We start from the raw sequence: 14,092 nt of genomic DNA on the forward strand, positions 1-14,092 counted from the left end.
TAATGCTGAAATAAAGACTAACTTTTTTTTTCTCCCAATGGAAATGTTCTCGCTATTATTGTTGCATTTATAGTGCGTCTTTCACCATGGAAATAGTCCACATTTGTGGACTTTTATCATTTGTGTGTTTCGTGTCGGTAGTTGATCAATATTAATGTCTTGTCAACCTTAAAATTCATTTTCTAACTTTACCCTTGGACTGGGAAGAAAAGCGGACATGGGTTTAAGTTTTGTGGATAAATATTTTATAACGGAAAATATCAACAAAGAAATTCAAAATGTATCGAACACAGATTTTAATGGCATTAATCTTTGTGTAAGTGCGGTAGAGCGCTGGTCCAACCTGCAGCCTTCGGGGATGTGTGAAGAGCACTCGCCTTACTTTGTGGCCTAAGAATGAGAAAATATCAAGTCACCTGAAAATATAACTGGACCTGGAATTGTTTTTGTAACAAAATAATAAGAAGAAGAAGAATCAATTCGCAATTTATTCACTTTGCATTAGCACAATAACCTTTCTTTAGGAAAGAAAAAAGACTTCGTGCGCACAAAAAAAAAATCAACCAAACTAAAACCAAGAAAACCCTTACCTGATAGTTCTCGCATCGTTTAATTTAAAGGTTATATATTAAATAGATGTGTACAAATAATAAATCGGTTCACTCTGAAAAACTAGACGGGGTATCAGTGTATTAATGCTGGACTCGCAGGCTGTGAAGTGCGCGGCGCTTTATCTCGAGTTCAGTTGACAAAGGGGTGATGCGCAGGCCGTTAAGCCCCCGGCATTCAACCGCAACACTTTGTCTTGAATGTGGCCTCCGTTAACCGGGGTCTGAAGCGCGTCAGTCGAGGCTCAAGAAAACGTAGCGTCGAATAGAAGAATACGCTAAATGGCCAAGTGTGAGTTGGTGTACAGAAACAAGGATCGTTTACAGAATCCATGAAATTCAATTAATAATTGATATGTTACCTTCAGAGTTTTTTTTTATTCGCATGAACACGTTTTATTCAGATTCGTACAGTTTAGTGTGCTATTTACAGAAATGCTCTTAAGAAAGTCCAAATATTCGCTGAACACTTCTTTAGTGAAGCTCTTTATATATTGTACGTACAAATCATCTCTGAACAGTGCAAAACTCTTGCACGCCAGCATGTCCAGTTCCTTACACACATCTTATACCTATACTATATAAATATACAATATATTATTTACATTTTTTGTTATTGTTTTAAAATCACTACGATTCACTCAACATAAATTTCATTTCGTGTCTTCAGGTTCTGCTTTATATCGTATTATTATTATCATTACTTTCATGCTTGGCAGAGCTGGCAATATAACTGGGCTGGTATATAAATAGAGAAAGAGTAAATTGTAGCTTGTTGAAGTTTTGGGATTGAATTTTGAAAATGATCCTTTTAGCACTGATGGATCTGAGATGTGGATGGGGTCGTGCCATTCTCAGCAGGTTAAATAGACTTTCATTTAAAATTACATTCTCAATCTGTCTTCATACTCACTTCTGGATTATTACCAAAAAAAAAAAAATCAGTCGAGCTCTCTCAGAGACAAAACTCATAAATGTGTCATTACTGCGTCGATATTAGCCTTAAGTGAATCACAACTGTGCGACTGAAATTGCTGGACTAGGCTTTTCAAAGTGGTTCAAGTCATTTTGCGTTTTAAAAATTTAATTGACAATTGTGTTCTTACTTACTTGAAATGTGATTGTGAACGCCTGAAGCCATGAAAAGGCGTTTATTGTTTATTACTTCGATTGCTTTATCTTTTATTCCTGTGAATATTTTCACTTCCTAAATGTACATCCGCATTGCAAAAGGAATTTTTTTGAATAGGAAAAAAATCTAAAAATGTTAAAATCGGAATATTTGAATTGATACATAAAAACTATAACCAAAACGATATATTTTTTACTTTTATTATCACTGTGTTCATGTCCTTGTGCTTTAGTGACCTTCTTGAAAATGTGTTCTGTTTAAAACTGACAGCAAATATACTGAAACTAATGTTTTCGTTATTTATACTTTTTTTTTTTGTTTTTTTAATTTTTCTATTTGACTTTTAACGCACTACTTTATCCTCCTTGATCATAGATTCGCTTGTGCCAATAATTTGATTTTCATTTCTCTAAATATTTACACGGATAAGTATGCGACTGTCAAGATCATTATCATCATGTAACAAACATCAAAGACAATGAATAAGATATTTTGAACAGCTTTAATATTCCTTTACAACTTGATCTCTTCCTCTGTATTATATACCTCAAAGAAATATGAAAAATATGGGATGGAGTTCATGGAGAAAATGCAAGGCTTTTCTAACGTATTCCTGCCGGTAAGCACTTGTTACACCGGTCTACTCGCGTTTAAATTTGTGAATGGAATTAGAAATCACCGCTTCGCTCTTGTATTCGATGGCACAAAAAATCGGTAAGCTGCTACCTCTCACAATGCAAACTGGATCAAATTAACACGACTTAACTTCTTATTATTGTCACATTTTCTCATTAAAACGGCGCGTTGTTTTAACAGTTAATGAACAGCTAAATAAATCACCGAGAAGTGCCGAACTGATTTCCTCTCGTGCCCTCGCTTATTTGGCAACGCCGCTAATACAGTTCACGCCGTTCGTCAGTATTAATAAAACGTTCGTTTTTAATAATAGCTTTTTCAGTCGTCTCCCGAATGCTGGATATTATTCACCCGCTCCCGTTCAATGCAAAACTTTTATTTCTAGTCTTTGATGTATTTCAGTGTCTTGAGCGCAGTAGTTCGTTCCTATAAACTCCGCTCCGCGATTTGCTATCTCCTGCAAGTGAAGCGTTAATAGCAAAGTAAAATAAAGATCCCTTTACTTTTGTGAGAGCCAATCAGAAGGATACGAACACGTGGATGAGGGAGAATCAGGAGCTCCGCTATTGCTGCTCGCTGCATATGTCATTAGTGTCCTGCTTTAGAGGAACTGCAGTAGACCTGGAGGAATATCGAAACCCCCCCAGTGTGAAGGACTCCGCTAGACCGTCCTGAAATTTGAAAAATGAGCAATCAGTTCCAGGATGAAATCTCAGAAAGAACAGAATGTAAAAGTAAATCTCCAACTTTGCTTTCGTCGTACTGTATAGATAGTATTCTGGGCAGGAGGAGTCCTTGTAAAATGAGATTGATAGGAGCGCAAAGTTTGCAGTCACTGCCCACCAGAGCAGAGCAGGAGAAGAACACCGAAGGTAAGAAGCGTGAGGGGCTGCACAGCGTTGGGGGGACGGGGTCGACGGGCTTAGTGCGATCTGAAGGGAAATACTGCTTAAATTACTTTAGAACACATTTTTTACAGTCCATTATAACGGTATCACCGAAGAATACGAGTACAGTTACAGGTACCACGGGGCACAGCGACCATGTCGAGATCAAATGTAGTAAAACAAAATCAGTTTTAAAAAAAGTCTGCTGTTTGTTTTATAACGGCACATGGACGTTTCTATCTATCTATCTATCTATCTATCTATCTATCTATCTATCTATCTATCTATCTATCTATCTATCTATCTATCTATCTATCTATAATATGACACTTTAAATAGCGTATTTAAACACTTTAAATAATGTATTTTAGTTTAAAGTTCCATGAATAGTTTGTCAGAGGCCTATAATAATACAGTACTTACCACTTGTGCTCTGCAGAATATTTCGAATTTCGACTGCCAGTATCTGGGCATCCTACAAGTGTCTGAGATAGATAGATAGATAGATAGATAGATAGATAGATAGATAGATAGATAGATAGATAGATAGATAGATAGATAGATAGATACCTGTAATTGTTAGAGAATTGTATACTTAGAATGTTTCTCTATCTGTCATATATGAAGATATGAGTCTGATTTGCTTTGCTTCATGGAGCGCATTCACTTTACCCCTCGGTCACCGAGATGATCCACATGTTGACGCCTGTAATGCCTTTTCTTTCATTTGCAGGTTCACCCAAAGACAGCTTGTCCTTTGACACAGACATTCATCTGCCTCCGAAACTACGCCGACTTTATGGACAGGGGGGTAAATACTTGGACTCCAGCAGAGGATTTAATGATATCGGAGAAAAAGGGGACAGGGACAGAACCCTGGAGCAAACCTGCGAAAACCTGAAAATCATTCAGGCACCACAGGTCAGCATCAGTCGCAGTAAATCCTATCGAGAAAATGCCCCGTTCACACAAAACATGGGCGACAAAAGTCCCGAGTGCGTACCGGAGGACAGGATGGAGGTGGAATCGTTAAAGTTTGAAGAAGAGGCCTTGAAAGAGGAAGTATGCGGGGAAGTGGACCTTTCGCCCAAAGGAGAAGAGTCCATTCAAAATGACGGGGACGTGAAGGACGGGGAAGACAGCGTGTGTTTGTCTGCAGGAAGCGACTCCGAGGAAGGGATGCTAAAGAGAAAACAGAGAAGATACAGGACTACCTTTACTAGTTACCAGCTGGAAGAGCTAGAAAGAGCTTTTCAGAAAACGCACTACCCGGACGTCTTTACCAGGTAGACCGAAGCATGGCGGGCCTAAAAACGCGGAATTGACTGATGAGAGGCGCTCGGTGTTTCTTACGGACGAAGTTTCGGTTGATCCCGTTAGGAGCGGCCCTTCGGTGTGCTGCGCTTCAAGGGATACAGTGGGTGTTACAGAAATCGCTGCGTGTCTTATTTTTTACATTATCGCTTAAAATTAAGCTGCTCGATTTTTCTGTCACGTTCCCAATATGTTACATCGAAAATAAAAACGCAAGTCCCGTCTTAGAAGATGCTTCCTTGTGCTGATGAACAAAGTGCTGCCAGCACAGATGACAGACAGACAGATAACTCGAGAAGGCTCCCATGCTTGTTCGTTTTAATTTGCTCTGAGTGGACGATTTTATTATTAAATGGGTTTATCAAAATTCTAGTCATAAATGATTTAAAAAAGTAGAACCAGTGCCTGACTTTTGATAGCGTTTACAATTACTATCATGGGCTGAGGCAAAGCATTATTAGAAATAAATTATTTTTTTAAATTTAGGAGATTCTCGTTCATTCGGTTAATTGCTTTCCTCCTGCAAATTTCGTTCCAGTAGGCATTAATCAAGTTTAGGCCTACACGGAATTCTTATTTCCCTGATAAGAAATTATTTTATCGCGGAAATAAAATGCGGTTTATGCCTAAGTACCTACCCAAGTCTTTAGTTTTTTCTCATCTATACGCAGACGAACATAATGCACGCAAGACCGTAAAACATACTCAGTTTGTCCGAAACAGACATTGTTTCGTTTAAGTTTAATTTTTATCTTTACTGACAGTAATAATAAAGGAAAATGAATTGCGTTGGAGCATCTCAGACTTGATTGAACATGAAATTAAAAATAGTAAACGTAAGGTTGTTCCATGTTACTTTTGTCGTCCTTACCGTCAAAAACTACAATATATTTCAGTAATCTTTTCGGAGTACACGTGTCTTTCCATTACCTGACAGGTAGAAGTTGCATTTCTGTTATTTTCAACATGCATGGGAAAAGAAATAGCGTCAGGCAACGGAAAATGTAAGCAACCAAAAATGTTCTGAACAACGCGTGTACCACTGCCGAGACCCGGCGTGCGAGAAAGTGCGCTCCTTGTCCTAATTATGAGTTCGGGTAAACTGCCGTTTAATTTCATAAATTAGCGGTAATGCGTGTTACATCTCGTTGGCTGTTTTCCTTTGTCGTTTAGATATTTCAAGAATTCGCCTTTTTGAACATCAGTGGTCTAAATATACTTTGTGCAGTTTAAACTGCATGTCAAGATCACAATTATTACTTTTTAAGTTGGATTTATGATTTGAATCCTACTGCGGTATGTGTGGTTTTGTATTACTTATGCATTTGGCTTAGTGTTTTTTTTAATAAAATCTTCAGCTACAAAGCTATATATGAGAATAAGGCTAAAATGTCTTTTGTTTTTGTTATATTCTTTTTTAGAGAAGAGCTGGCAATGCGGCTAGATTTAACAGAAGCCCGCGTACAAGTGAGTATCTGCGAGTTTTCTTCCCTTTTTATTCTTTTGCATTAAAGTCTGTTTGGTTGACCATCAACAGACTAGAAACGTATTAACGAAATATTGTGTAATTAACAGTTAAACGTCACAAAGTAGAATCCTCTCTTAGTAAAGCTGTTATGTTTTTTTAGGAGCTTTCTGTGCTCAGTGTGTTTGGTTAACTATCCTCACGCGATCACGGGCCCCTCTCCCCGGTGATTACCCATCAAAAGCGAAGAAAACGGGTGGGCCCCAGTAAGTGCAGGGCACTACACAATGCAGGCCAATGGCAACGGGATATCAGTTCATAATCATTGTAATGTGCTAACAGCGAATATTGCAAACTGGAGTGACGTTCCTTAATCAAAGCGACAGGAAGGAAATGAGATACCCGATCGCCGTGCAAGGTGCCGCAATAACAAGGAAATCGAAGTCCTCGTAACCCCGAAACCCAATCAACGGAAGGCATTCGGATAAAAGTTAATTCTTAACTTTAACGAGGACTCGTTTCTCTGGCAAACCCCGATTTCCGCCCTTCGACCTCTATTAGACGCAAAACAGGCATTTTAAGAAGTGATTAAGTGAACGATTGTGATTCATAAAAGCACACTTAATGCAAGAGTAAACAGAGCTATTTGGAGCTGAAATGCTATTTGATTTCCCGTTGCCTGTGCTAGAGAGAGGGGAGCCGGCTAATGCCAGCTGATTTCGCCTTTTCTGATTGCAGCAGAGACGCATTGATCCGATGCCACCCTCTCTCGCACTCTCTCTGCCTAAGGAGTGAGCAGAATGTCATTTAGGTGGTTAGGCTTGCCTGCTGAAATAAGTAAGACATAAATAAACTCCATCGTCTTCCCCAAATCCCAGTCCCCCACCCTTCCGTGCCCACCCTCCCTTCCTTGGAGTGTGGCTAGCATTTTTCAGCCCAAGCCCCATATCCAAAGAGACAGCAAACACTGAGATGCCCTGATTGCCAACATAAAACAGATGTCAATTTGGAGCTGAAGTAAAAGCAAATCACTTTACAGTTACAATCGAGCTGCGATAAAGCCTAATAAATTCCATATGGCTCATTTAATACACAACAGCTTCTCGCATTAAGATAGCAAAGCACCCCCTCCCAACCCATCGCCACTCACCCCCCCCTCTGTTGACACATTGTTCATTTGTCAAACAGCTACGATGTGACAGCCGATCCGTATATATTGTAGCTGCCGAATACTGCGAAAGTCGTGGGAAAGTTAAATAACTTTTCTCAGTCAGGAATACCCGTTAGACGAGAATTTAATTTAAAGAGTTTTAATTATTATTAGGGGCTTTTCGGGCCCGCGTTCCCCGTCTTTTGTGGTGAACATGCTGGCTAATTATCCTGCCATTCTCTGTTTAGGTAGACTACTTCGAATTTTAATTAGGAGATTTCGGATAACGGGTATTTGCGAGGCGAAGGTTTTAAAGACTAATAATTCGCATTGACTTTTCACAGTATTGTTGTTTCATTAAGGTGAAGTTATGTTTACATTTCTTCCATTTAAATAAAAAAAATCCATTTAGATGGTCGTGTGAGGAATAAGTGATTTGACAGGAGCTGCATTGTTAATCCTAAAAATCTCATTATTTGATCTTCTTGTTTAGCAACCTCCTTCCTCGATCTCATTTTCTATATCATCAACCGATGCCATTATTATTATTTTTTTTAATATTTCCTATAATATTATTGTCAAAGTTCAAACAAAAGGCAGCTCTAGTGGTGCCCTGTTTCCTTTAACGATATTCAATCGTGGCTACACATGTTCTCGGCATCTTGGCAGATCCAGACGCTTGATTTCCGTTTGTTATGCTAATAATTCCGTGGCTAATTTGGGTTTCACCTGGACACTTGCTGGCTGACCTTCGTCCAGGCCTTCACACTTGAACTCGAAGCGCAGGCTCCGTCCTTGACGTCTCGAACTGCGTCGCGTGCGAATGGCGGCTGCGGGGAGAGCTGAAGCGACGCGCCCGACTAACGGAGACGCCGCACAGCTTCACACCGGTAGAGCTGAAGGTCGGGGCAGCGGCACACAACGACCTCCGGGCTGATGTGCGTCAGGGATGTTACTTTATGACGTTAGGCCAGCATTTGTATTATATTTAGTATAAAATAAAATAATGTAAAAATACAAGTTGCATTTTTTACCAATGTGTTTACATAACGTTTCTGTATTTTAAAAAAGCCGTTAAATGCCGATATCATCGGAACATTTAAAGGTGAACATTACCGCCTAATGCACTTTATATTCGATAGTATTAGGAATATCCTTTACAACAATAGTCTCAGCCGAATTTAGTTCGTTTTGAGTATTGCACAATAATAATTATAAAGTGACTGTAAAATATTACACAACGCAAAGAGTGTAAAAATGTGTGAAATGTCGTAGTGCTCATTGTGAAGGGCACTATAAAAGACAAAACCTGACTGATATCAAATGCTTATAATGTGTCATATATTATTCAATGTTACAGAAGTAAAGAAATAATCGATTAAGTGCAATTTAATTATTTTTACGAATTAAATTTGTATGATTAATTTTCGGTGTTTGCTTCAGTCATTAATACTGATTTTTTTTTAATAAACTATATGAATTTTTAAAAATTCGAAGAAAAAAAATCAATCTCAAAAAACGAAAACTAAAGGAAAAAAAACAAGCCCAGTGTTTTATGTATATGTTATATGTATACAGTATATTCTTCTTGATTTTCTAGGTATGGTTTCAGAACCGCAGAGCCAAATGGAGAAAACGAGAAAAGGCCGGAGTACAAACTCACCCACCAGGACTGCCTTTCCCTGGACCTTTGGCCACAGCCCACCCTCTAAGCCCCTACCTGGACAGCAGCCCCTTCCCCCCTCACCATCACACCCTGGAGTCGGCATGGACCGCTGCCGCCGCCGCCGCTGCTGCCGCCACCTTTCCGGGCCTTCCTCCAGCACCGGGGACGTCTTCTTTACCGCCTGGTGGCGCCCCACTAGGCCTCAGTACCTTTCTGGGGGCAGCCATGTTCAGACACCCGGCATTCATCAGCCCGACTTTTGGCAGGTAATCATTCACAATCGTTTAACATTTGGTGGTGATGGTGGGACTTTGGCGTGATGTGATCGCAAAAGGCTCTGCTGATACAATGATCGGAGTGTCATTTGTGGCGAACATATCGACATTAAGAAAGAAGAGAAAAAAACTTGTTGAAGTGTTCTGCTGTTAAGACTTAATGGGTCTTTATATACTCTGTGTGTGTGTGTACACTACATAAACAATACAATTTAACATAAGGTGTGATTAGTGATAGATAGATAGATAGATAGATAGATAGATAGATAGATAGATAGATAGATAGATAGATAGATAGATAGATAGATAGATAGATAGATAGATAGATAGATAGATATTGCAGGGAGAGTTTTTTCATTCTTATTGTACACTTTAGAAATTAACATTCCTGCTGCAGAAAATACCAAAATGTGTTATTTTGTAATGCACACTCATGTAAGATTTGGAATATGTTCATATTTTGGATGTTATATTATTTTTTATATGGAAAATGATTAACTACAAATTAATTCCTATCAGATGAATGATTTTTTTGTTGTTGAGTACTAGCATCTGATGTGTAGTAATTTAATTTGACTTTTGAAAAGAAAAAGAGTACTTTATTTGATTGCAATCCCATAATAATATGCTATATGTTTCAGTTTAATGAAATCTCAGTAGAATTCAGACAAAGTGACTGTATGTCGTGAAAGGAGCTGACATTCCTTAACAGTCTCCAGCTAGGTGAAGGCCTTTGCCCACTAAGCACTTTCAGAATGGGAAAGGCACTATATAAATAAAATGACTTATTATTTATTAAGGTGGGGCTGCTCATTCAAAACACGAAGCACAGCAACTGCTGCTGATTAAATTGTAAGTAGACATCACTTTATGCAGATTCTCAACTCTAAAAGAATATTCCCTTCTTCTTATTTTCAGCTGTATTAATGGGAGTAAGTTTCAGAATATCTGAAAGCACTTTGAGAAATCTGAAGACAATCACTCTCATTTCTTTGGATTATCCTTATGAATACATTTCAAGGGTCTGCCAGTTTAGCATACTGAATCCAACTGGGATGGTTGAATTCAAATGTGTTTATTTGCACATGTTCACCACTTACAGCAACTTGTTTCAGAGTAAAACGAAGTCAGAATGAAAATCCCATCTCTCCCATTTTGAAATGTGCTGGCCTTTCCTTTGCCTTAAAGGTGCTGTGGTCGGTTTTGATTCAAGTCTCTTCAATATGCACTTTTGAAACGACAGGAAGTGATGCTTATTGTAAAATTTTGGAGATACCTGATTCTGTTTATGAAGATTGCTGTGATGGGATTTTTAGTCAGCCATATTTTAAAGAGGATTAAATGAAGTTACAGGAATTTGCTTCTGGGGCCGTAGGCCTTTCATGACCAATGTAGTTATGCAGTTTCAATATATGGCAAAAGAATATATTTGCCATTAAAAACATACATCCTATTAATATAGCAGGCACTGCTTTTAGTTTTGAACATGCAGCAAAGAAAATCTGTTTGATTTCCTCCACCAAGTAAGATGTTGTAAGGACATTAATGGCGATTTCTACTGAACTAAAATGTCATTTGACTTGGAAACAAGGCTGATGAGGAGGGGAAGGGCATGCATTCTGTGTCTTCTGTTCTAGGTATGTTTGGCCCGATTCAAATTCTTTGTCTTTGAACTTCCAGACTGTTTTCCACCATGGCCCCCTTGACTAGTGCTTCCACAGCTGCAGCTTTGCTGAGACAGCCAACACCAGCCGCCGAGAGCACCGTCCAAGCCAGCAGCTTATCTGACCCAACCTCGGCAGCGGCCGACCGCAGGGCCTCCAGTATAGCCGCCCTGAGACTTAAAGCAAAGGAGCACTCGGCTCAGCTCACACAACTCAACATCCTTCCATCCAACAGCACTGGAAAAGAAGTGTGCTGAGCTCGGCCGGACACAACCAATAATGAACAAGACCAAAATGGAAGACAGAGAGAGGAAGAAAAGCAACGCACAGGCCCAGCTTATTCTGTGCATACCTGGTGTTACCAAGCTGCTGACTAAAAGTTTAAAAATATGGAAAATGGTTTTCAATCTTTACTCAATACTACCTAATAATTTATTATAAATATATATATAGATATATATATATATATATATTCACGTTCATTTGGTCATTTTTACAAAATTAAATATAGTACCTGTGTGTTGAAAGAAACGTGTCAGGATTTATTGAAGGTGGAAGCCTATTTTGGATGTAAGATATCACATTTTCCAAGTTCTCCCAAGAAAGTAAGAAAGGTAACTGCGTTGGTCGCAGTGTTGTGAAAGCTACTGTATGTACCTTATCTGCAGTCACCACCCTGACGAGTCCCCCTCACCACTCGCCCCGCGCCCCTCAGTTATATGAAGTCAATCGGTGTAGGTTAAGTTCTGTAAATAACATTTACTTCCAGCTGCTCTTAAATAACATTACTTTAAAACAATTTACTTGATCGGTGCTGTTACCCATGGGGGTAATACAGGTTATCTTATGACAAGTGATGAGTATTACATCAAGTCTGAACCGACTTGAAACATTCATTTGGACTGAATACAGGATTGGAAATTGCTTTGGCTCTTGGAACACTATTTATCGAAGAAACGGTGCACTTAAGTAATATGAGTGTTCATTTCAACCAAGGTTTTATACCAAAGGAAATATACTGCCAGATTTTGAACTATTCAAGTCACTTAACTGTGATTAACATTTCTGTACATAATATTGTAATTAAGCATCAAAAATCGCAAAAGAGAGGTTTGTATATTTGAAATGTTATAAAAAAAAAAATGCACTTGATATAGTGTTGTAAGATTGTTATTCTGTAGAATCCTTCTGTGTTTGTGGAAATAATAGGTTTCTAGCAAATATTTATGTACAGACTCTTTATTTAACTTATATGCCTTGGAGGGTTTTGTAAACCATAAAAGGCAAATAGCAACTTTTTTTTTGTGTAATACCATTGTTCCCATTTTTCTTCCCTTCATATGAAGCAAAGAAGTGGCATACTAAAACAATAAAAATGATGAATAAGTTGGGTTTGTGTAAGTGTAGTGTTGCGTTTACTGAACCTTGGAGTAAGTATTGGTATAAGAAAGAAAAAAAAGGTATCAAGATTTACATGTAATCTGTGATGAGGACAAAATAAAGCAGGCCAGGGACTCATCTGGGATGGACTTACAGTTCCCTTTGGGATGTTATCATAATTTGTGTTGTAGAATCTCCTTTATGACTAGCAAAGAAATACAATTACACAGAGGGATAGAACGAAAGACAGACAAAATAAATGAAGACTACTGATAGATAGATAGATAGATAGATAGATAGATAGATAGATAGATAGATAGATAGATAGATAGATAGATAGATAGATAGATAGATAGATAGATGATAATTCTATCCATCTATCTATCTATCTATCTATCTATCTATCTATCTGAGTGGTAATCATCATGTAATTCTTCAGTAACTCTAGAAAATTACATTTATAAAAAGGCCGAGGCCAGGCTGACTGCAAAACGCAGTAAAAAAAAAAAAAGACGCTCGCTAAAGGAGGAGGCATAACACAAATATTTAATTAGAGCTTCACCAACTGTTCACTTCCCGTTCTATTTCCAGAGGTTTTTGTGCGCGTCATCAGGGTTGATTTTGTTAATCGGTGGAATTTCCAGCCTCGAAAGGGAATAATTCCATTGCCACTCCCCTTTTCTTGTATGATACTAAAAGAACATCGATTATTTTCCATACACTACTTTCACAGAGAGAGAGAGAGAGAAAGAGAGAAGGAAATAATTGTAAAGCTCTTTTGAGGAAATGCAGTTATTAGCAGACTAAAGAAAGAATCCTCTTATCGGGAACGTGTGGTATACTAAAAACCTCAATCTAATTTTAATAGAAATAAGCAATGATTTAGAAAACATACGTATAAAAATAAGCTGAATATGCTAAACACGTCTTGTAAAATATTAACAAGGGCAGCTCTCCTACTTTAAAATAAAAGAGAAAGCCTGCTTGGCAGTGTGATGTTTCCGTCTGGATTGTGACGGATCTCCCAGGTTACTAAGTTTGATGTTAAACATTGTCTCCATGCCTCAGTCTGCGCTCCTGTTTGTGGAGTCTCACCGGTTATTTAACTGCTGTGGTCTTCTACCATATAATCTCCCTGCCGGCGCGGTGACTTGTTTAGCTTTGAGGTAGCAGCTTGTCCTTGTGAAGTGTCTACAGAATTGTACTGCCGGCAAATCTTGGAGTTAAACTTTGTCGTAAAGAAGAGAGGTTGGGGGTATACGTGACTCACATGATGGCACTTACTTTATCATAATATAATAAGAGGTTCTCTGTACAAAGAAGAGCACGAGTTTAAATTGTGGAGAACGTAGTGACGCAATAAAAGGAATCTAAATGGTATTTAGTATTCTACAATATCTGATGTTGTATAAGATCCATTATGACTCGCAAGTAAGTGCAATTACACAGAGGGGCAGATACAATAGATAGATAGATAGATAGATAGATAGATAGATAGATAGATAGATAGATAGATAGATAGATAGATAGATAGATAGATAGATAGATAGATAGATAGACCTTTATTGCACGTGTAACTGCAATTCTCTCCTTTAACTTCAATTTCCCTAAGTCATCTGAAAGTTTATCCCCGTCCTCCTGTACACGTTTTCATGCCTGCTTTGATTCATTTTTTCCGGTGTCTCCCGTTTTCCACCCTAAATGTTCCGATATGAGTAAGTGAAGTGCGTCCTTCTGCCTGTTTGGCCGGCTGTCCAGTCCGCTGCGGGTCCCTCATCTCGCCAGATGTTGCCCGTGTCCATGTTCTGTACGTAATAAATGGGTGCAGTAAAGCTGACTTTTTTTTTTCGTTTATCGAGTTAAACTTCAAGTTCACGGATCTCCCCAAAACTTTAAAGAAATCGACAGGCTACCA

At 38.5% G+C, this 14,092-nt stretch overlaps 1 protein-coding gene across 1 annotated transcript; it reads left to right on the plus strand.

Annotated features, from left to right (window-relative positions):
* The first annotated feature begins 2,909 nt into the window (after positions 1–2,909).
* Positions 2,910–12,185, plus strand: arxa (aristaless related homeobox a). Its single transcript, XM_028801248.2, has 5 exons — positions 2,910–3,248; positions 3,997–4,549; positions 5,999–6,044; positions 8,793–9,124; positions 10,814–12,185. Exons 1-5 carry the CDS (start codon positions 3,062–3,064, stop codon positions 11,052–11,054), a joined length of 1,359 nt encoding a protein of 452 aa, XP_028657081.1. The 5' UTR covers positions 2,910–3,061; the 3' UTR covers positions 11,055–12,185.
* The last annotated feature ends 1,907 nt before the right edge of the window (positions 12,186–14,092 follow it).

The sequence above is a fragment of the Erpetoichthys calabaricus genome, chromosome 4, assembly GCF_900747795.2.
Source record: "Erpetoichthys calabaricus chromosome 4, fErpCal1.3, whole genome shotgun sequence".
In the NCBI taxonomy this organism is placed as follows: Eukaryota; Metazoa; Chordata; class Cladistia; order Polypteriformes; family Polypteridae; genus Erpetoichthys; species Erpetoichthys calabaricus.